At 34.2% G+C, this 25,308-nt stretch overlaps 1 protein-coding gene across 5 annotated transcripts; it reads right to left on the bottom strand.

The window, feature by feature from the left end:
- Window positions 1–386: 386 nt before the first annotated feature.
- Window positions 387–23,911, bottom strand: LOC127239433 (polycomb group protein EMBRYONIC FLOWER 2-like). 5 transcript variants are annotated; one of them, XM_051257582.1, is made up of 22 exons: window positions 23,829–23,911; window positions 23,177–23,305; window positions 21,179–21,347; window positions 20,875–20,930; window positions 20,141–20,255; window positions 19,893–20,052; window positions 19,491–19,532; window positions 17,113–17,252; window positions 11,797–11,862; window positions 11,560–11,681; window positions 9,303–9,367; window positions 5,029–5,081; window positions 4,889–4,942; window positions 4,751–4,810; window positions 4,073–4,119; window positions 3,847–3,968; window positions 3,136–3,304; window positions 2,580–2,628; window positions 2,111–2,194; window positions 1,197–1,276; window positions 974–1,063; window positions 387–761 (listed from the first exon to the last, which is right to left on the bottom strand). In XM_051257582.1, exons 2-22 carry the CDS (start codon window positions 23,209–23,211, stop codon window positions 623–625), a joined length of 1,917 nt encoding a protein of 638 aa, XP_051113539.1. In that variant the 5' UTR covers window positions 23,212–23,305; window positions 23,829–23,911; the 3' UTR covers window positions 387–622. The 5 variants fall into 5 exon arrangements, with proteins under 5 accessions (XP_051113539.1, XP_051113537.1, XP_051113536.1 ...); XM_051257580.1 differs by lacking the exon at window positions 23,829–23,911 and adding an exon at window positions 23,716–23,824; XM_051257579.1 differs by lacking the exon at window positions 23,829–23,911 and adding an exon at window positions 23,700–23,816.
- Window positions 23,912–25,308: the final 1,397 nt, after the last annotated feature.

Genomic DNA, 25,308 nt, shown 5'->3' with positions numbered 1-25,308 from the left:
AATTTTAGTATAATAAAATAAATAAAAATTGGGTGTTTGATTTGATGTTTTTGGAGGGAAAAAAATTGAAATAGTAAAATTATGTGTAAAACCTGACAAATAAACATACCCTTAATTTTTTTACAAAAAAGACAATAAATAAATAATTTTTTTTTTAAAAAAAATCCACGTTTCCGCAGGGTGCGTCATTAATTTGGCAGACACCTGTCATTCGGCAAGCCACGCAGACATCTCTAGCGCCAGAAGACTAAAAAGTGCAAAAATTTTCCACTAGGGACTAGTTTAAATTAGAATGGACTAAAATGATAAAAATATATAGTTACGAAGAACTAAAAAATAATTTAACCTAATAATAATAAGAATAAATCACCATGCAAACAACCCTCTTAAAAGAACCAAAGCCAAGAATTTTCAGTACCAATAAGATGTCAAAAGAAATACCAAGTCATAGTTTTTTTTTTTTTTTCGCATGGCCAACAAGTAACAGTTCCAAGTTAAATTCTAGATAGAATGTGCATGAATTCGCCCAAAGTTGTGAACATAATAGTCTAAAATTAAAGGAAATAGTACCCTTCATTTCTTCGATCGAAACAGAATTATAGCAACATAATTGGCTCTGAAACTACTGGCCGGATGGCGGCTGGTGGTTGTCGGATGTGCCTTGTCCTTCACATTTCTCCAGAATTATATTGCAGTTGTTCATTGTGCGAGCATCGAGCAGACCATGGTTCCACAACTTGATCATAAATAGTCTCCAGCAGCTGCGCCCGCAAGAATTTAATTACATTATTGAAATTCAACCAAAAGGAGAACAATGATTTGTGCAACAAATAACATCAACAAACAGAGAGAATAATAGGCTACAAGATAGATTCGGGTGGACTCTAGAACATTGACAATATGTAGTTGAAACTATAAAAGAATGAACATTTAGGCGCATATTGGCTTAGAAAAAGCATATAAAATGCCACACCAGAGTAATCCTGGAGCTTTGACAAAATCCTTTCCATGCAATTTAGAAAAAGCCTCACAGGTCCAAGGAATATGAGCATCCGCCAGTACCCTGTCACCAAAACAGAAAATACCGCATAAATGGACAGGGTTTGATATAAATCTATGAAGAATAGTATCTGTGAGTCTAATGATTCCATGCTCAAGAAAATTTAAAAGAGTGGCATATAAAAATAATTGCTGACCTTTGTCGCCTGACGAAAGAATTCCACAGATACATCAACTGCTTCTCATCTTTTGAGACATCCACAAAGTCATCAAGCATCTGCTTTACATCAATGAAATAACACAGCAAAAATAATTAGAGTGTGTTTGTTTGGTATTTTGGTTTGAAGAAAAAATATTTTGAGGTGAAGTATAGAGAATTGTGTACGTAATATAAAAATAATGAATGTGTGTTCTATATTAATTTTTTGGAAAAATGTGTTAGAAATTTTTATAGGGTGTGTTTGTTTGGAGGTTTGGATTTTGAATTGGGATTTGAATAGTAAAAATTTTGAATTTGAATAGTTGTATGATGTGATATAAATAGGTGATGATGTGATGTTTTGAATGTAAAATGATTTTTAGTATAATATAAAAAATGAAAAATAGGTGTTTGATTTGATGTTTTTGGGGGAAAAATTTTGGATGAATAGTGGAATTTTATCCAAATTCATCAAACGAACACACCCATAGAAGAAACAAACCCTTTAGCCTCACACTGTCCATGAGATGATTACTTTGAAAAATTACTGCCAAATCGACAATATAAGCATAATATTATTAGCTAAAATTAAGCCACAATTCATTACCAAGCTCCTATCATAGCAAAAAAAGAAAAAAAATTATGAAGAAATCATTAACGGACCACTTCTCTAGACCCCTGATAGCAGGAACTCATACAATCAAGAACGTATTCATGACTTCAATCATAAAAAGAATATCAAATTGAAGTGTCGATTGAAAATGAGAGCAATTTAGGTTATATTTGGTTTTAGAAAATAATTCTTGAGTGACTATCAAAGTGAACCTCAAGAGTCAAGTAGAATCATCTAATATGCACATTATAAAGAAATGGAAGAAATAGAGACATAGATGGGTTTGAAAGAGGCCACACCGTTCGATCTTCTATATCTGCAACATCATTATCAACTTCATCCTCACTATCATGGTCAGATAAGACTTGCTCCATGGCCATAGGCTGCATTGATCACAATCCTCATTTCACAAATATTGACATGTAATTTTCTCAAGTGTTTTTTCTATTAGTATGCACCTCAAAAAATGCTGCACAAGCATATTTCAGGAAATATAATTATATTGAGATGCAATGTAAGCTGTAAAAGTGAACTCAAAGAACTCAAGTAAGTGTTGTAAAAAAAGCAATAGAAGAGTCAGTATTTCAGCAAAGAATCCTTTCGTTAACCATGCATTAAAAGACATAATTCTAAAACATTAAATCGCCAGTATAAAAAGATTTTCCAATAACTGAACTTTATAAATATTACAGAAAGAAACTGCCAATATTGTTTGTTAATATATCATGCAGCTGTATATATTCGGTCATGTATGAATAGAATACTCACCTGTGCTCTTTTCGAATGAAAGAACTCCCGCTTGTGCAACAGTGAATGACTGAAATGACAAACAGAAAATTCAATGAATCCATATACAACATTGAATTGAAATGAAGATCTAGTAGCTTAAATGCAGTATATGGAGAGGAAACATCATCATAATTGGTAAGTCCTCGCTACTTATGATGCAACAAATCATCAATGAAACTATCATTCAATTCATAACAGGGTTTTCATACTTTAGTGCCTGGCTATGGGACTACTACATGATCCAAGATTCAGTAAGGACTGTATTCAAGATTACTGGCAGAATAAATAACACAAGACAAATGTCGTAAAATATGGCTTAAAATTTTCTATTTGAATAGATATTTGCAGGAAGTTTGTCAAATATATGTATAAGAGTACTATCACTATGTAAGTCATACTTGCAACTATAGACAAACTGGTTAGCATACAATAATGAGAGATGGAAGTACAATAATGAATTGAAGATACTTAAGATCAGAAAGATCTGATAATATGTTCCATATGAAAAACACAAACCCCTCAACGATGAACTTACTTTCTGGAGTCAGACCGCTCAACTGGTAACTTCTTTTTCCTTGCAAACCGCAGCAATGCCGGAGCTTTGAGGTTGCTACCAGTTAATGACTGCACACATTCGGGATCAGCATATGAATGTGTTGTAGCTGATGAAACTTTGGGGCTGGATATGTCACGGTCCCCACTCTCTGCCACACATAATTTCAAGTTAGACGCACCTTCCATAACCATCTAATGCATCTACCCACTTCTTAACTATATAGGCATACATTAAATATGACGTCAGAAAATTCTAGCTAATACAACTTTGAACACAACAATTTTCACACAGGCGAAAATGGAGGACAGAACATCATTTATTTCTTTATTTTATGCCACACATGCTTGGTAGATTTAAACAAAGCAAATATGAATACAGACTCTTTGTCAAAGAGAAATAACCTAGCAAATGGGTGCATTCTCTTCAAGAACCCATACTAGATAAATGCATTAGGTTTTAAACAAGTGTTTTTTATGAATATGCTGTCGGGCACTGGTAATAAACTACTAAAAAACTGAAGATATCTCATTGGTTCGCTCACGTAAGTTGGATTGAAGCAGTTCATAGTAGGTTTCCAGAAAGATGAAGCTCAAATACACAAAAGAACTCTCAAGGCTAAGCTAGTTGGTAAACAATAATTAATAAATATCATAAATGCAGCTACCAACAGGCACAATTTATATAGCTTACCATCCGTCTTTTTACGAAGTTCATTGAGAGGTTCCGGAATTTCAGAATCAAATACAAGGGCATGCGCATGCTTTGTACTTTTAACTAGGCTCTTGGGTCTTCTGCGCTTTCCTGCTTTAGAACTGTAACAGACCGATTATTACGGAAAACAAAGTAAGATAAAAGAGCTCAAATCTGCAATAAATCATACATCCATATAAAACAATAGATTAAGGCAAAAACATACCAAAAGAAAAACGTTTGTTGCTTAGGATCAACACCTGCTGCAACATTCTGCACCAATCAATCGGGAAAGTTGATCAGTTTTGTGCAATTAAGAAATTACGAAACTACGCACAAAATCTTAAGAGCATCAATATCTAACCATTTTGAATGTAGATTCTATGAATCACTCTGATAGAAACCAAATAAATCGATAGGAACAATCAAACGACGTCAATCGTTTGTCCAAAGAACAATCAAACAAAATCAAAGGTTTGCCCAAAAGCCTCAAGGTTCCGAGATTGAGAATGAAAATAGCAAACCCTACTACTCATTAAATACTACTGCTAAACCCTACTTACTAAAAGTACAATAAATCTATCCAATAAACAATAGACAACCCCAACACAAAAAATAAAAGTCCATAAGTAAAAGCCCAAATAACGAAATAATAAAAGACTGATAAAAGAAAATTCTAATCCTGCAAAAGCAAGCCTAAGCCCGTCCCCGCCTTCGGCACTCCCGTCCCTGCTCCCTATCACACTTGGTGCAAAACCAAAGTTGTTTCAGTTTTTAAGTGCATGTAAATAATTGTTTCAGCAATGAAATAAGAGATTCTCATGGGTAGTTAAGGTACTTAATACAAAGCTTTTGTTGCTGTTTATTCCCATATTACTCCATGCTGTATAACAGCTACACTGACCTCAGATCTCCATGTATCAGTCTTGATAGAAACATTCACAGCTTGAAGTTCTTCAGTAACCTATACAATAGCATTAGAATTAAATTAATAACTCAATTACTTTAATTGGAAAATCGTTCAGAATAAATATTTACTGACCCAAAATTCAAAGTTGAAGAGGTCATGAAAAGAAGGCAAATGATATCTCAGACCCTGTTAAAGTCATTAAATGCATGTATCAAGTCATAGTCGAAAGACATTTCAACAAAATGGTATAAAAACAGAAAAGTGGGCAATACCTTGAAGCTTCCACACTTAAACAAACAGAAAGGGCACGAGAAATCCTCTGTCACTGCATATACAGATATAAAGTCACACTTCTAGAACTTTTGCAGCGGCAAGAAAGGATGAAGTGCAAAGCTACACACAGGGACAATTCAAATAAGAGAATTCTCATTTCTCATACAACTGAAAAATTACAAAATGGCATAAAATGATAATTGCATTACTATGTTAATTAATTATCTGAAAACTTATGATGACCCAAATTTCACAATCAGTGTGGCAAAAAACATCCAGCACAAACTTATAATTCAAGATAGAAAGCACCAGCTTAAGAGCTCCAGGACTATTTAAAGATATTGTTAAATTACTAAGTTCAGTACTATTCGCAAACATAACATGCAAAAAGTATGCTTTTTACTAGGACACCTGAAAATTCAACATACATTAGATACATAAGTACAACAGAATGAGAAGGTACAGCTATATGTCAACCCATGCCACTGTTTCCCACCCCGATAAGATCTCAAGGATTGAGATATAATGAAAGAAAATAGCTTCACATGGTTCCTTCAATCTGATGATACCCTATTTGATTGTGTTCTATTCCAGCTGATCAATAACTAAATGAAGAAAGATAGAAATTTAAAAAAATTTGAAATTAACTGGAATTAGATTTTGGAGTATAACATGTGAAACCACCTTCATATAAACAATCGATCTCTCAACCTCCATGCATATTGTAATACCACCGGAGTTGCTAGGCCAACTTCTATGGATGAGTTGGTGCCAGGCCATCCGAGGTTGAATTTAAGCTAAATGGATTGAATAGACTACTGAAAGAACTCTAGAGTTAAGCGTGTTTGCTCTAGAGTTATTTGAGGACATAAGCACGTTGGAAAGACTCGTGTTGACCTGTGGGGCCAGTTTACAATTCCGACATGTCCAGTTCTGCGTAGCTTGCAGGCCGGGTGTCACATTTGGTATCTGGAAAGACTCGTGTTGACGTGTGGGGCCAGTCTGCAATCCCGATATGCCCGGCTTTGCGTAGCTTGTAGGACGGGGTGTCACACTTGGTATCTGGAAGGACTCATATTGACTTGTAGGCCAATTTACAATCTCGACACGCCCAGCTTTGCGTAGCTTGCAGGCCAGGGTGTCACACTTGGTATCAGAGCAGACCTGCGACAGCCCTCAGTCGTTGACCGGATTAGGGACGGGCCTAGCAGTTGATAATCCTTGGGGTGCAACGTGGACGTTGCATTCTTAAGTAGGGGATGATGTAATACTCCTGGAGTTCGGCCGGTGCTAGGCCAACTCCCGTGGGTAAGCCGGTATCAGGCCATTCGATGTTAAATATAGGTTAAATGGATTGAATAGACTACTCATGTCAACAATGTGCACATTTCTTTTCAGGAGCCCTACTGAAAGAACTCTAGAGTTAAGCGTGTTTGCTCTAAAGTAATTTGAGAATGGGCGACCCATTGGGAAGTCTCTCATGGTGTGCGTGAGTGAGGACATAAACGCGCTGGAAGGACTCGTGTTGACTGGTGGGGCCAGTCTACGATCCCGATATGCTCGATTTTACGTGGCTTGCAACAGCTCTCAGTCGTTGACCGAACTGGTGACGAGCCTAGCAGTTGATAATCCTATGGGTGCAACATGGACATTGCATTCTTAAGTGGGGGATGTAATACCCCAAAAATTGGGCCGGTGCTAGGTCAACTCCCGTGGATGAGTCGGTGCCAAGCCATCCGAGGTTGAATATAGGTTAAATGGATTGAATAGACTACTTATGTAAACAATGTCCACATTTCTTTTCGAAAGCCCTACTGAAAGGACTCTAGAGTTAAGCAAACGTGCTTGCTTTAAAGTAATTTTAGAATTGGTGACCCCCTGGGCAGTCAGGGTGCGCGTGAGTGAGGAGAGAAGCGCGCTGGAAGAACTCGTGTTGACATGTGGGACCAGTCTACAATCCCGAGACGCTCGACTTTGTGAAGCTTGCAGGCCGGGGCGTCACATATACAACCTTCATTTAGATATATGATCCTAGTCTTCATCTGACTAACACTTCCCAGTTCAGAAAGTAAGGAGAAGTCACACGACTAAGCCATGCAGCACGCTGCAGATTTCCTGACGATTGTGGCACAAGGTTGATTAGTCAAGTGTAGCTTCTATTTTACTTTATTTTATTTTTGAATAACTAAGCCTTTTATTTAATGTGTCTTGAGTCCATGTAAATGGGCCCATATATATATGGGGTACATCTATGTCAAATATAACTAAGGGGTTCATCTATATTAGTGGGATTGTTAGGTTTTTGGTTTAAGATGGCTTCAGCTTGGTGGTAGGGAGAATTGGTTATCCTCTGCAGGTTTATTCTCCGCATCAGGAATAAAGTATATTGATTTTGTTTTACCCTATGTTCTATCAAATGAAAGGATGAACAATAAATCATGACGATTGTTATTATTTAATCCTATCTACTAGATTAAGTTATTATTTGACTTTATCATTTTGTATAAGGTTTATAAATAGACTTTAATTGTACTATTATCAATAAATATCTTATAAATTTCCCAGAGAATGTAACATGGTATCAAAGCCATGTTTTCTCCCGGTACATCCCCATATCTGAAATGTACTCGAAGGATTGCCTTTCGAATTTGAGATTTACTACCACTTCCAAAATATATATCGCATTCTAATTCCAACTATTTGTCAGTTTACCATTGTATCTGACCTGCCATTCTTATTCAGACATGAGATTTATGCCTAAGAATGGCCAAAACTTTATACAATATACCAAGGGTGTGTTTGTTTGAGGGATTGGATTTTTTTTCTACTATTCATCCAATTTTTTCCCCTAAAAAACATCAAATCAAATACCTATTTTTCATTTTTTGTATTATACTAAAAATCAATTTTACATTCAAAACATCACATCAACACCTATTTATATCACATCATATAACTATTCAAATTCAAAATTTTTACTATTCAAATTCCAACTCAAAATCCAAACCTCCAAACAAACACACCCCAAATATCATCTTCAGAACAACGCCATTTATGCGTAAGAATGGCCAAGACTTTATACAATATACCAAATATCAGCGTCTGACAAGGCCTGTGAGTTCAGAACAACGCCATTTATGCGTAAGAATGGCCAAGACTTTATACAATATACCAAATATCATTGTCAGAACAATGCCTGTGAGTCCAGACACAACGCCTGTGAGTTGACCGATGTGGTCAACATCAGTCAACATTTGATCAACACTGATCAACACTGGTAAACACTAGTAAACCATTTTGCTGCCGCCGACTTCAGCCACGTGTGAAGATAGACTGATGCCCGATTGCGAGAATTTTTTTGGCTTGCGGCAACAATATACCGGAGTATTTTCAATTTCTCTATCAAGTTTTTAGTTTTGATTAAGGTTTTTTCATTTGGCATTCAATTATCTGGAAAGGGTTTTTAACTATTAGAATTTAATTTCTTAGGGTTTAGCGTCGCCGGAGCGACGGATGATCGCTGATGCTGCCGCAACAAAGAATCGCCGTTATCAGAAATCCTATTTTGATGCCGCCGCAGCAACAGAGGATTGTGGCCATTGAAAAGATTTTAATTTGGCCAAAATTTCAATTTACTAGAGTTACCGCGGTTGTGAGAGAGGATCACCGGTGCACTCCCATGCCAGATGATTGATGCTACTAGAAAACTTAATTTGGCCAAAATCCTAATTTCTTAGGGTTTAGGACCCCACCTAATCGATTTGAATACTAATGTCCAGTTATGAAGTCCTTCCATATTCAAAATCCACCTCTATTTCTTTTTGTCAAATTCGAATTGACTTCTACATCACCAACTTGAGTTTTAAACGAAATATTATTGAAGTATATTTTAAATAAATATTTTTTATTGATATTATTTTTTTAAGATATGTTAATTATTATTTAATCATGTCTAGTAGATTATGTTGTTATTATTTGACTTTATCTTTTTGTATAAGGTTATAAATAGACCTTAATTTCATTATCAATTAACATCTCAGAAATTTTCTTCAAAATGTAGCAAAATTATGCACCATACAGTTGATTTAGATTCTCTTTCACAGATCAAAAAATTTTGAAGATGAGCCACGGGTGTTTTTACCCTTCAGATTCAGAGTGCGCATTATGCAACAAACCATAGGAAAATAAGATAACAAATAACATACACTAAACATGGAATTGAAAGGATAAGCTACCAACCACATAGAAGCACCGAAGGAGTGTAACCAATTACCTTCAGTGCTCTGCAACCTATTATTATAGTACTTGTAGTTGAAAACAACATTTCCAGCCCTCAACCTAGACAACACCAACCAAGAAAAGCGTGAAACACCATGTCTATGGAAAAGTGGAGCTTTGAGAAATGAAAGAACACAAATTTTTCGGGAGCAAAAGTTGAGAGTACTAAGGAATAATTAGAAGTAAATGGCAAATAATTCTCCTGTAGCAAATTAAAATCAAATATTTCTAAACTCTAAAGTACAAAATGATTAACCAGTGACATCAAAATCCAGAAATGGGGAGGATTCTCCCTTTTAATTTCAACTCACATAATATATGATAAAAGGTGAGAATAATCTTACTATCACATATGCAGGACTCGTTCTATTATACACTTGAAATCAGGAAACAAAATATCTTAATCAAAATAAGAAAGTTATAGGAAGTAGCTCAATGAAAAAACTCATGACTTTTTGAACAGTAACAAACATTTTCCTAAGAAACATTGAGGCCATTTTTGGTTACCTGCCTGGGCCAAATTGGCCAAAAAAATTCATTCTAGAACTATATAACAAAACTAACACATTCAATATAGGCAGAGCCATATTTTTCATACTATTTTGTTGGTTGACTCTCGTTTGTAGATAAATAAATAAATGATGCGTATCCCTAACAACTTAAGCTTTTAGGTGAGTCCCACCATTCCCTGTTTGTCATTGTCCACGAGCAAGTTTAGTTTGGTGGTGTGTTTATCCCCTTGCCCATGAGGGGCGTGATGGTTGACTCCCGTTTGTAGATAAATAAATAAATGATGCATATCCTTAATAGCTTAAGTTTTTAGGTGAATCGATCATTTACATCATCTAATACATTTAAAAGGTGGCATTGCAATGATCTTGAAATAATAGAACAACATGAAATGCATCAAAGGGGTGCAGAAAGAGGCATGTATAAAGGGGCCCTAACAAAGTAACTTCATAAACATAACAAAGCAAACATATTGCAGTAGTCACTCACAGATTCACATTCACATTAGCATCAATTCAATTTGTAGCAAGGAACCAAATTAAGAGTAGTATCAATCAAATTCACATTCATACACATGACAAAGCATGCATACAGTTGCAGTAGGCACTCATGGATTTACATTCACATTCAATCAAATTTTATGTTAGGAACCAAATTAATCATAAGATTGTGTTTGTTTGTGGGGTTTGGGTTTTGAATAATAAAATTTTGAATTGAAGTAGTTGTTTGATGTGATATAAATATGTATTGATGTGATGTTTTAAATATAAAATTAGATTTTAATGTAATATAATAAATAAAATATGAATATATGCCCCCTCACGTGCAAAGGGAATATATGCCCCTATATGGGCATACAAATTTTGAACCAAAACAACAATGAATTAGGGCGATGGGACTCGAACATGAGACTTCTGGGCTTTAATAACATATGAGATGATATACATGATCGTCTCATTTAAAAATTTAAACTAGTAGAAATACACATCATTTATTTAATTATATTTCTACGGGAGTCAACCAACAATTGCAAACAACAATGAAGTTAAGTTAGTTTTTTCATTTCAAATAGGGGTGAGCAAAATATCTGAAAATTCGATCCGAACCAAACCGAAATTTAAATTTTGGTTTTGATTTTTCGAATTTTCAGATTGGTTCGGATCGGTATACAAACCCGAACCAATCAGAAATATAATATCTTTAATATATTTTTTTATTATATAGTTAATATTTTAATAAAAATAAAAACTTACAAATTATTAATTATATTTTAATATACTTGTTTTTATTTATTATATATATTTAATAGTATAAAATAATTATAAAAATATAAAAGTTAGAAAAATAATAAAAATTTTAGAATTTCGGATTATTTTGGATTTTTTGATTTGGTTCGAATTTTTTAATTCGAATTTCGTATTTTGATTATTTCGATTCAGTTTGGATTGGTTATTTCGAAAGATCCGGATTTTCTGATCAGTTCCCAAAAATTCAAATGTTAACCCCTAGTTTCCAAAAAAAAAAGAATAATAAAATGTTTGCCTGAAGCATTAAGGCCCATGATAAGCATGGTTTAATGTCATTGAATTGATTCAGATAACCGGTTATTATTAATGATCGACAAATGATTCAGCATTGCTAATTTTGTTTTGATCAAATACATCAATTATTTCTATAAGCAATATGGGTAGTGCTACTAATACGAGATAGAGGAAATGTAGAATAAAGTGTCCAAGAGTCACCTTATAATCTGAGGCGAAACTGAAGAATGAATGCCTCTATATGATAATGAATCATATGGAGATCTGTCCTTGGCACCAATCTCTTCTGCTGCAATGCAGACTTGCAGTTGTAGACTCATAGCCTTGCAAAAGACAGCAAAAGGGAAAGAGATAAGTAAACAAATGAGGAGAGACCTTAAATAACATATTTGAAGCCCCTCTGAAAATTAAGATAAGATTGTTACTAAAATTGTGTACCATAGCACCAGCATGAGGGCGGGGACTACAAAATGAAAAACATTTGTCTTCTCCAAAACAGCTCGTCTGCATAAAAGAAACGAACTAAGAAAAGGATTGGTTCAATGCAATATAGGGAAAAAAGCTGAGGTAGACAAGGATAGCAAGAAGATTGTTGGCGTAGGAAGCTTATATAGCCTGTACGAGAGGACAATTTAGTGCACAATAATTAAAGTAGCAAATACGAACACATAAAAATAACCAAAAGAATGCATGAATCAACAAACTTTTTGTTTGGAATTGCCAAAAATCTTTCTGCAATTCATAAACAATGATGCACACATCATCTAAATTGTCTTGATACAGCATTTGGAAGAATTTAGGAAATACATTACATTATTATCTGAGAGAGTATTTCTGCTATAAAAATAGCATCAGGAAATGGGTTGAAATTAATGACAGGTAGTACATCACACCGCAAAAGTTCCTAGAGCCATATTGCATGCCTCATTGAAGTGGGGCACCATTGTGTAAACATGTATTTTGGAAGAAACAGTATCCTCTAATAAATAATAATTTGGTTATAAGTCCATTTCCAATAATAATTGAGCATTTAATTCCATAATCCATACATTACGCTTTCATTAAAGAAACTTATAAGAATAAAGCAACCAAAATCATAGATAACTTCTCACTATTATCACCAATGACCAATGAATTATTAAACAGGAAATAAGAAAACAGTCGAGGCAAAAAGGCAAGAGGGTAAAAAACAAGTGGGAAAAGAAAAGGAAGCAAAGCAAGGTAGTGTCAGGATAAAAAACATGGAAAGAAGAATAAAGGAAGGAATACATATGCAGAAACCAAAGGTGAAAAATGGATGACCAATAATACAATAATATAAAAAAAGAAGAAGGAAGGAACAGAGGACGTCAGAAACTGTTGAAGCTGGAGAGAATGAGAAGAAACCAGAAGGAAAGTAAAAACAAAACATAAAACAAACAGTTCATGCTCCTTAACACTCAACAGAACAAACCAAGACGGAGCTCACATGCTAGAGTAAGGCAGGCACAATAGTTCAACACCTTGATCAAAAGCCACCGAGATTCAAGCTTACAAGGAAAGGACATGTGTGATGTGGCACAAATAATAACTACAAAGCCAATGTACGACCCAAAAAATGGTCTAACTATGATGAAAAGTTTATTCTAAAAATAGAAAAAATAATAGCCAAAAAGGAGATACGGAAAAATTCAAGAACCAGTAACTCCATATGTGTTCCTCTGTGTCAAAGAATAGCTGAGTTATAATGTTGTTGAGATATTTTAGATATTCAGTTTTAGATTTAGTAGATTTATATATATATTTGATCTTATTCAAAGATTAGATTACTTAGATTTGAATCTATCGAGTATATTTTGTATTGCCTATATATAGGCTCCTTATTTTGATGATCAATATACAATTTTATAATTTTCCCCCAAAATTTCTAACATGGTATCAGAGCTCTAGGAATTTTTCTAGGGTTTTGTAGTCTTCTTCAAGCAGCCTTCATCGCTGTATTTTATTCTAGCCTTAATTGCTGTGAATTATTCTTCTTCACTAAGTCATGTCTAAAACCATCTCCAGCAAAGGCCTCACGCGCATATGGCAGAGCAGCCCAATATTGAGGAAAATCCAGCAATAGGGGGGTTCAATAGTGAAGAAATTGAGAGATTGAGAAGTTTGTTGGGGTCTCTTGAGAAGCCTTCTGGAACATGTTCAATGACTCTCTCAGGTAAACCTGTGTGCATGAATGTCTTAGACAAATTATGTACCAACTCTTGGATCATAGACTCCGGTGCTACAGACCATATGACCCCCACATCTCAACTCTTCCACACCTATACCCCATTTCCAAGTAATAGAAAAATTGTTATGGCCAATGGTTCCTTAGCCACTGTTGCAGGGATTGGAGATATACATATCACATAGCCTTATCCTTAAATATGTTCTCCATGTGCCCAAACTGTCAACAATCCTTTTTTCCATTCAAGAAGAGGATTGGACTTGCTAAGGAAATGAACGGTCTTTACCACCTGGAACCATCTAAAAAACCTAAGAGTAACTTGCCTTCTTCTTTCCTTAGTTCCTCGAATAAAGATGTCATTTGGCTATATCACCTACGTCTTGGTCATCCTTCTTTTAGGATTTTAAAAATAATGTTTCCTCATTTGTTCCAAGGATTAAATATTTCTGAATTTCATTGTGACATCTGTGAATTGGCAAAACATATCCGTGCATATTTTCCTATTAGCAATAAAAGAAGTTCTCATCCTTTTCAGTTGATTCATAGTGACATATGGGGTCCTTCCACTATACCTAATGTTTCTGGGGCTTGTTGGTTTGTGTCCTTAATTGATGATTGCACTCGGGTCACATGGCTCTTTCTTCTTAAACAAAAATCTGATGTTAGCACTATTATACCTAATTTTCATTCAATGGTTCAAAATCAATTTGGGGTCAAAATAAAAAGCTTAAGGACAAACAATGCTAGAGATTATTTCAATCAGATTCTGTCACCTTACTTTCAATCACATGGGATTATCCATGATTCATCATGTGTGGAGACACCCCACCAAAATGGGGTAGCTGAAAGAAATAATAGGCATTTACTCAACACCACCCGAGCCTTACTTTTTCAAAGGAATGTTCCTAAGTCCTATTGGGGAGAAGCCGTTCTTACTGCCACATATATGATAAATAGACTTCCCTCCCATGTGTTAGAAAACAAAAGCCCCATAGAGGCCCTTCATAGCTTTTACCCTCACTTCAGAACCTCAAATGGCCTCACTCCTAGGGTATTTGGGTGTACCGCATTTGTTCATGTCCACAAACAACATAGAGGGAAGCTAGACCCTAGAGCCATCAAATATGTTTTCCTCGGTTACTCATCCACTCTAAAGGGATACAAATGTTACAACCTCTTGACCAAAAAATTTTACATCTCTGCAGATGTCACTTTCACATAAAATAGACATTTTTTCAAGTCCTCTCTTCAGGGGGAGATTTCAATGATGGAAGATAGTACTTGTGAGTCTTTTGACCACTTAAAACCCTTGACCTTCCGCATGTACCACCCCGCAGTCACTCAGAACAAAACCCTCCTCATGTTCCGGTTGAACCTGAGTCCTCTGAACCAGCCACATCACTGAACCCATATCATCTCTTTCTCCAACCAGCATCACTCACAATTTTCCAAAGTTTCCTCAGGTGTATTCAAAGAGAAAGACCGTTCCTGAACTGACACAAGTCCAATAATCCAATCCAAATTCTAAGAAAGAAATCAGATCCACCTTTACACACACAATCTGTTGAACAGTCCACTGATTCAACTACTGTTCTGGATCTTCCCATTGCTGTTAGAAAAGAAACCAGAGAATGCACTAAACGACCACTCTATCCTCTATCTCACTATGTCTCTTTTAAGCGCCTATTGTCAGCCCAAAAGGGATTCATTGTGAGTTTGAACACCATTGTCATCCCTCTCAATGTGTTCTGAGGCATTGTCAAAAAGGGAATGGAGGGATGCTATGAGAGAAGAGATGAATGCATTAGAGAAGAATAAAACATGAGAGATCGTTGATAAACCAAAGGGAAAAAACATTGTTGATTGCAAATGGATTTTTACATTGAAGTACAAGGCTGATGGATCCCTTGAAAGATATAAAGCAAGGTTAGTAGCCAAAGGATACACTCAAATTTATGGGGTGGATTATCAAGAAACATTTGCTCCAGTTGCAAAAATGAACACAGTAAGAATTTTGTTATCATTGGCTGCTCACTTTAATTGGCAACTGCTACAATATGATGTTAAGAACGCATTCTTCCGTGGTGACTTAAATGAGGACATCTACATAAACATTCCACCAGGATTTGAAGGGGACACTGGTAACAAGGTGTGCAAACTAAAAAAAGCCCTTTATGGGTTAAAACAATCTCCTAGAGCATGGGTTGGCAGATATGCAAAATTCATGAAGGAATTTGGGTACAAACAAAGCCAAGGTGACCACACGCTTTTCATTAAGCATTCAGCTGTAGGGGGAGTGACTGCTCTTTTAGTCTATGTGGACGACATCATAATGACCGGAAATGATGAGAAAGAGAAGCATGAATTAAAGCTGAGACTAATGAAAGAATTTGAAATAAAAGAACTAGGGAAATTGAAGTATTTCCTCGGTATTGAGGTGGCATATTCTAGACAAGGGATCTTCATATCTTAACAAAAGTAAGTGCTTGATTTATTGGCAAAAACAGGGAAGATTGGGTGTAAGCCGTTCTCTACTCCAATAGATCCAAACTATAAATTGGGAGAAGCTAAAGAAGAACCAGCTGTGGATAAAAGAATGTACCAGAGGTTGGTTGGCAGAGTTATATACCTTGCTTACACTCGACCAGACATAGCATATTCTGTAAGTTTGATCAGCCAATTCATGCATGATCCAAGAGAACCTCATCTTCAAGCTGCTTACAGGATACTGAACTACTTGAAAGGCAATCCAGGGAAAGGAATCTTGTTCAAAAGGAATGACACTCTGTACTTTGGAAGCCTACACCGATGCTGACTATGTTGGCTCCCTAGTGGATAGAAGATCAACTGCAGGGTATTGTACTTTTCTTGGAGGTGACCTAGTGACATGGAAGAGCAAGAAGCAGAATATAGTGGCAAGGTCATCAGCAGAATCAGAATTTAGGGCAATTGCTCAAGGATTATGCGAATTACTTTGGCTGATGATCATTTTGGATGATTTGAGAGTCAAATGGGAGGCTCCTATAAAGCTTTACTGTGACAATAAGTCAACTATTAATATAGCTCATAATCCTATACAACATGATAGAACAAAGCATATTGAAATTGATAAACATTTCATTAAAGAAAAACTGGATGAAGGGTTAGTTTGTATGTCCTATGTTCCATCAGAGAGACAATTAGCCGATGTTCTAACAAAGGGGCTGAACAGTTCGAGTTTCCATGATCTTGTATCCAAGCTGGGAATGGAAGACATCTATTCCTCAGCTTGAGGGGGAGTGTCAAAGAATAGCTGAGATATTTTAGATATTCAGTTATAGATTAGTAGATTTATATCTAGATTTGATCTTATTCATAGATTAGATTACTTAGATTTGAGTCTATCGAGTATATTTTGTATTGCCTATATATAGACTCCTTATGTTGATGATCAATATACAATTTTATAATTTTCCCTCTGCAATTTGAACACTGTACATAAATTGTGGGTTAACAACTAACAAGAAAATTAACGTATACGTAAACATAATTTATCTTTGTTCCAATACCTTCAGGTAGCAAGAATGCAGATCAACAGTTGACAGCATCTCAGCTCTCTCACCACTACTCAAGTTCAGAGACTTCTCCCAGGATATTTGAAGTAACTCCATTGGAATTTTACCCAGGTAGCAGTGACCTCCAACATTAGCTATCATCAGAAGGGAATCACGTTAGGCTCAAGATGAAGATGTCAACTGAAAACAAAATTTTATCAGCAAATCTAAATCCCTTTCCAACATAAATATTTGTTAGATGCGATATGCTAACTACTTACTATTCGGAACCATGGGACTTATTGACGACAATCTTATATTAGGAAAATCTTATTGGTGACCGTCCAATTTTTGGCTATCCCTATTTTGTAGGCCAGTTCAATTCAACAGTTACTAGGAGGTAAGATAAAATAATAAACATACGCCTAAACATGACTAACTCCTCAACCAGTGCGAAAACAACAGTAGGGTTTAACACAGAGAAGAAGACAACTACTTGAACGCTTCCATTAGATTCATTATGCACAGAAACAATTAATCTATAAATGACAACTTGATCATTTGATTAGTTTTATCAGCAAAAAGTAACTTCAGATAACAATTACGTCCAAATCTGAAATTCCAAGTTTGATATATGACAATCATAAAAAGTGACAACATGATTAATACAAGAGTAAGGCAATGCAACAAACAAGAATCATGAGATATCTAAGCAAAACACAGTTTGAAAAGTGCAAATAACCTATGGAAGCTAAGCACATAACCTCTCCACTTTGTTTTTCTTTATTTCATTTTTCCAACTTTTGGATAATATATGAAGGAATATAGTAATAAAAATAGGTTACAATTCATACCAAAAAAAAAATGCAAATGGAAATTGAAAATAAAAAGATAATTGTTGCTACAAGCTCTAATACCATAATGATTTATGACATAAGCAGAAAAATGATAGATAAGTTGAATAGCCAAAATGGGAAGATCGGAAAAAGGACTCAACAGAATAGATACATGAACCCAAACCACACCACAAGTACACAACCCTACAACTCACAACATAGAGCAAAAATTTAATGAATGAGCTATAGCCTACGAGCACTTGGAAGCATTCCAAAGACCCAATTTACAGTGTTAGTCTCTAGATTGTGGTGATTCAATTTATGTTCAACATATTCCTGCAGGATTGTGTGCCAACTTGGGTTAAAGATCAATTCCGTCTCAACTTAGTTCACCTTATCTTTTATGTTTCCACGTGTCAGATTAAAGCACAATATAAGGACACTTGATATGAATGCTTCATTGGCTAAGAAATCTCACAAACCACATAGTAATTAATAAAGGAGATGTCCCCATGCTGCATCACAGTTTTTGTTGACTTATCACATGTTCCCTATTCAAATTGGATAGGCCAAGGAAATAGTTGTGCAGCAGTGGCAGGGCTTTCTAAATATAAACTTAGTCATTCAACAAAAAAAAACCCACAGGTAAACTGCAGCAAGAGACAATTTCTGTTAAAAAGGATGTGAAATTTGTAGCTTCTTCATTATTAGAACTAACATGTATCCACATTTGCAACACCTTATATTATTTTGAAAAGGATAAATTATAAAAAAGGAAAAAGAAAGAATAGAAATCAAAAATAAATATGGATCAGCAAAAATTGATCACTTGAGCTAATGGATTAACTTCAATTCATGAAAGAGTGTTTTTGTTTCTGAATTCATAGTTGTGTTTGCACCTGGCAATTTATTGTTAAATGTTTGTTTTCCTCTAGAAAACACATCCAACACCTCCTTTTCACTTGAAACATCATATCCACCATCTATTTTCTGTCTAATCATAACATCCAAAACCTATTTTCCATTCAGTAAATTTCAAACTAAAAATGCAAAAAAAAAAAAAAAACGCCCTAAGTAGTTGATTTAAGGGAAGCTTCTTCAACTCAAGTGTTCTATAACTTATCATTATAATAATAATTTGTTTGCAGTTCATTCATAACAAAATTAATCATGATGATGATCAGTACATCTGCAATCTAAAAGCATCTGGAAAATAGTGCTAAGTTACTTAAAAATATTTCAAGAACAATTTTCCTTACGATTTGCACAAGAGATAGATTTACTTTTTTTTCTTGTTTTTTTATTTTTTTATTTTTTTATCTCCCTCACAAGAAGAAGAAGACTTGTACTATTATGTTTATGCTATAATAACCCCTAGACAGGACTACATACATGCTGGGACACCTGGGCTCATCAACAGAATTGTGCCTCAAAAATTGGATCACCACATTTAATTTTTATGATAGGAACATATGTACCAAACTAGATTGCTTTCATTTCACATGCAAATAAATGATACAAGTTAGGGGAAAAAAGTACAGCTAATTAATAACTCACCTTGAAAGAGTGACCCGTCCTCATTGTCCTTAAACAATTCAGCTGCAGAGAAGCATAGCACAACAATATGATGGAAAAATCTTTATTGATGTTAGATGGTGCAAATAACCGTTTTGCCTAATAACTTAAGCTTAAAGAGATACACACTATATATTTATTTATCTCTATATAGGAGTCAACCAACACGCCACCTCACGTGCAAGGGGAATATACGCCACCATACAAAACTTGCACGTGGATGACGACGAATGGAGACAGGTGGGACTCAAACACGAGACTTATGGCTCTAATACCATATTAGATGATGTAAATGACCGTCTCACCTAAAAGCTTCATTTACATCATCTAACAATTGATAGAGGAGAAATAATGAAGAACAAAAAAAAAAAACAAACTCCATACCACAGCTGACAAACAATATAGAAAGGAAACCAGATTTGACTTCAGCTGATAGTTTGTTAATCTCAGGAAGAATGAAATTTGCTACATCCTGATTCACTCTATCGCTTCCAGTACACTTTGTCAATAGGCATTCTCTACTGAAATGATAAATTGAGGAATCCTGCAACAACATTAAACCATTGGAAAGTTACATGCAAATATATGGAACAAGGGCATAACCAATAAGATGAACAGAAGTATTTTACTACCTCTACAACTGATGGACTAGAAACTTGTCTTGCCACTAATATACACAAAGGGAATAGATTTTGAATTTGAGATTCATCATTTACAGTTGATGGTAGAGAAATTGCCATCTGAATCCTGGGGATAAGCAAAGACAAAGAGAACTACATCAGTTATGTCTACACTAATGAAAGGCTGTGCTGCAAACTCAAAATACTGAACACACAGCACTTGCAGGGGTTGATGAGAAGAACCAAAAATGCCCCGCATAAAATGATGGATACGAAAGTGGCAACTATGGGTAGAGGATGGATAGAAGACAGATAAAACAGTACATATTCAGAGTAATCTAACATGATGCATGGTTTTCGTACTTTTTGATACATAATTTTAAGGAACTAGGCAACATGAAAATAAATAATGGCAGAAACTCTCAAAAAACTACAAATAAGAGAAGGAACAAAAAATATCAGCTGGTAGAGGATAGAATACCAATATCCAAGAAAAACTATTAAAAGGAATGTTTTCTATCAAAAAATAAGCATTGGAATATACATAATTCCAATAACACTACCAAAGTGCCAATGACAAGCATGCTTACTTAGTGTGTTTATTAGCAAAAATCATATGGTCATTAATAATCCGAAACATGTTGAGGATTCTCAATGATGTGTCATGGATTCTAAGAACTCAGCAATTCCCAGGTGACAAACACGCAGACAATAATTTTGAAAACAAATTTGTTAAATAGTCATACCTTTTCTTGTGTTTTGCTTCTACTTTGTATTGCAAACATCTTTGAAGGAAAGATGGCTGCAAGAGAGAGCCTGTCTTAGTCCGCTATGCTCTATATAAACCAACTGATAATTACATGAATAAATGGTATTTAATTCACTGCTGTCTTCCTGGTACATCAAACTTAGTGGGCACAAAACAACAGGAGAAAATTATCATTTCTGTGATAATCACCCAAATAACTTGCAAATGCATAAAAAGGATGGAATTTAAGAGAGAAGTGATTGTTAAGGAGACAAAGGCAGAATGCTTAGGAAAGAACTAACGCTTTTAACAGCACGGCGCTGAAGAATATTGTACAGTTCAACTGGCTTGCAGTAATGTGAAAAGCTCTCATCAGCTGCAAGTTTCTCTTCTGCAGACAAATTTGACTGGGGATCATGGCTACACACATGATCTGCATCTTGTGAGTATCCACAATTGCAAACACAATTCCTGTTCCAAGAATCAACTGACTATGGTGATCATAAATGACTTCTAACAATCAAATCACGAATGCAGTCAGCTTCCTAAATATAGCAAACATATGAGTATGCCCCATGAATCTCGAATTTTACAAAGCATTAAAAGAAAATTGGAAATGCCAATTCAAGTATTAACCACACAAACCTATGCACCCCACACTGGATTCATAGATTTCATAATATTCTTACATCCTTAGTATTTTTTTCAAGAGCCAGGAGAGGACAAAATAATTTGAGGACTCGTTAGCCAGTATCATATTTCAATAAGTGAATGAACAATAAGGATCGAGTTGTGAAGCAATCTAGAAACTTCCAAACCTCCATTACAAGGTAAATTTTACACTAGAAATAATCTTTCAAGGCACGGTGCATGGAGCACAGTGCCAAGGGTGCTTCATCGAAGCACTGCCTAAAAATATAGTAGTAATCCTCAGAAAAACAATAGTAAACAAATTCGACATAATAAATAAGAAGTGAAAAGAATGGCTAATATATAATATACAAAGTGAACCCAGATATAATCCAATTCATCTTAAAACTAGTGGCTAACTGCCAACGCTTACCATTTTCAAGAATCAATAAAAATCTAGTGTAGTATGAACTTGAATTCCTACAACTCGCGAAATTTAAGGCATATAATGTACTTGGTTTTGACGATGTAAACGATACGATGCAGAGTTTTTTTAATGCAGTAATATATCAAGATTAATTATTCTTATTTAAACAACTTAGAAGTTCATCTCGAATTGAATAAAATGAATCCAATATATAATGTCATTACAACCTTCCAAATCAAGCAAATCATCGCACATACCTCAAGAAAAATTCTATCACGAACAAAACAGAAATAGAAAACCTAACTGTGCCAGAACAATATTCACTTTCATAACATGAAGGTAACCTCGAAAAATGAAGAAAGATCCAAAATAATTTGAAAAAAACAAAGGAAATAAGGAGGAAAAAGAAGACAATACAGAAGACAGATCAAGAAAGACTGAATTAATATACTATTACATGGAGCTCCGTAGGGAGACGCAGACCGAATGGAAGAAAAGATGAAGCAAATTGATGCCAAATGTGCCGCAATTCAAGATGTTAGAAATTTAGGGCTCCTCCAGTTCCTTTATCTTTGAAATGTACAAAGCGTGTATATAGAAGAAAGTAAAGGTTTACCTTCAAAAGTCGTGTCTTTGTCCACGACCAAATGGCACCAGCCACGTGGCCATGAGACACCATCTCAAAACAAGGTGCCATTGGTCTTGCATCATCATCACCACGTGCCATGGTGTGACGATTAAAAAAAGAGGGGGGGGCTACAACGTTTACGGGAAATCCATAAAGTACATTTAGTATTTAATTGCATTCCACACTAAGGGATCATGAGAAAACATATTACATTTTAAGTTCACATAACCATATACAAATTCTATACTTATTTATATTCCAGCTTTGTCGGATCATTGTTCTAAACAGTAAATAATATCAAACGAATGAATGAAAAATTGAATTCCAATAGTGGAATCGCTTAACGAAGATCCATGTGCACAGGTAGGCAATCAAATGGAGACTTCAAGCAGCAATCTCCATAGTTAAACAAATTCTATCTTTTCACCTATCCATGTTCCTGATCAAACAGGATGAGATCACCTGATGAATAAAAATCTTAATTCAAATCAAGAAACCAGTAAGTCTCCATGTGTTATCATTCAGTCAAATGAAAGCACAAAACTTAAGCAGAAGAATGAATCAGTTTGGTTCCATTTGCGAAACCCATAAATCACGACGTCTAGTCAGACTTACGCAGATTCACGAGCTGAGAGAGGAATGCCTGGCATCCTTGCTAGACATTACACATATCTTTGATCTTCTCTTCGCATGTTTTTTGAACAAGAATCCTAAAATCTGAGGGCAGCCATTGCCACTGAAAACCTAGGTTCGTAAAGAAAAGAAACATAAGATATGAGCATTCCTTTACAACAAATACAACTTGATTGAACGAAACTCTAAACATTATTAGAAGACACAACTATCAAGATCCATCATCAAATAACACACAAATTAACATACAAAGGCATATCAACATTGTCTAAAATCTCAAATTTTAAACACAGAGCATATTTAATTTCAATTGAATATGAACATTCACAGTACAAGCCACTCATAACAACATTGTCTTAAAATTCAAATTCAAAGCAACAGATTCAAAGTTTATACACAGAACATATTCCATTTCAATTGAACATATTAACCCTAAAAATCAGAAAGAGGAAAATAATAATAATAATAATAATCAGAATCCACAATCCATAACTCAAACGCATACAAAAATAGACATATACGCGATTTTCTGATTCCATTCCCGCATAGGCTTGCCGTATCCAAAATCAAGTAGAAACAGTAGAGAGAATGGAAATGGAATTTAGTAAAAAGTTAAATAGAAAAAAAAATTAACTGTTATATATCCGTTTGGAGTCCCCAACAATGACAATGAATAACAAATAAACAAATACTCCTTCAGCACTGCCTCTGTCCAACATAATTGATCGATTGATTTTGTTAATGTCACCGTATTTATATTAACAATGTTTAATTAATTATAATAATAATAATAATAATAATAATAATAAGTTATAATATTATTTTATTAAATAAATTTAATATTTATATGATTAAAAAAATTAAAATATATATTTTTAAATATTTTAAAAATTATATCGTAATAAAAATTTATTTATTTATTTATTTATTTATTTATAATTAATATAAACTAATTTTATAAAAGAATAAATCTTTGTTAATCCAATATTTTTTTAGTACGAAAAATTGAAATATTTAATTTTTATAATTTTTTAATAAATATTTAAAAAACAAATTTAGACTTTTTTATAAAGTATTTTATATTTTTTAATATTATTTTTGAAAATCACAATTTACAAGAGAACAAAGCATATGTAAAATAGAATATTTGTTTTTCTTAAGAAAAAAATAAAAGTAAAAAAATTTTTGAGTAGATCTCGATTATATGTCATGTAGTTGAATAAATTATTTATATTTATTAAGTATATTTTTTAATTTAGTAAATCTATAAAAATGAAAAATATGTATATTAAGAGGAACGAAAAGGGTATATATTTAAATTTTTTTAAATGAATTAAAGAATAATAATAATATTTTAAAATGCTAGATGATTTTGATATTTCTACAAAAATAATAAATATTTTTGTAAGTGAGCATTGATAAAAATAAAAATAAAAATGTGATAAATAAAATAAACAATAAAAAAATAGTTACAACGAAAATGATAGATAAAATTATCTCAGATTTTTCTACTCAAAACATGATCTAATCTTGCAACGAAAATTCCTCAAAATTAAAAAGTACACTTCCTCTCAACAAGAAATATGATTTAAGATTTTAATCTATTACACAATAAGATTTTGGACATTTCTCTCTTGAAAAAAAATATGAGAGGAATACAATCATATTCTTAACCTACTCTCTTATAAACCCACAAAAATTTCCAAGTTTTTCTCTCTCCAAGAGGATAATAAAAAATCCACTTTCAACATCCCTAGAGCACATTTATATAAATTATACATGTCTTCTTTTAGCCGATAAAAAATTGACATCATGAAGTTCTAAAAAATTAAACATATTTGGACATATCCAATGACTTGTACCTTGGCATATGAGACGACTTTTGTCATGTTTAACTTCATATAAATAAACTAGGAATAAGATAATAAAATATTATTATATCTTATCAATTACGGTAAAGGATGTTAGGAATTTTTTTTTTCTTTTTTTGACATTTCATTTGCATGCAAACTTGAGAGACAAGGTCATTTTACCTTTAGTTCCCGTCAACAATGAGATATACATTTTGTCTCATTTTAGAACTTTTCAAAATCCAATATATCAAACCTCAAACC

Source organism: Andrographis paniculata, unplaced genomic scaffold, assembly GCF_009805555.1.
Source record: "Andrographis paniculata isolate CXL003 unplaced genomic scaffold, ASM980555v1 Contig77END, whole genome shotgun sequence".
Lineage (NCBI taxonomy): Eukaryota > Viridiplantae > Streptophyta > Magnoliopsida > Lamiales > Acanthaceae > Andrographis > Andrographis paniculata.
The sequence above is the reverse complement of the archived record's forward strand: the minus strand, read 5'-3'. Positions and strand labels throughout refer to the sequence as shown.

What these genes read in the sequence shown, in the direction of transcription:
- LOC127239433 (XM_051257582.1), bottom strand. Translation starts at nt 23,211, where the DNA reads ATGCCAGGCATTCCTCTCTCAGCTCGTGAATCTGC. An exon ending in ACTTCGTAAAAAGACGGATG is followed by an intron (nt 3,305 to 3,846) that starts GTAAGCTATATA and finishes TATGTGTGGCAG; the next exon opens with AGAGTGGGGACCGTGACATA. An exon ending in AAAGCTCCAGGATTACTCTG is followed by an intron (nt 762 to 973) that starts GTGTGGCATTTT and finishes TTGCGGGCGCAG; the next exon opens with CTGCTGGAGACTATTTATGA.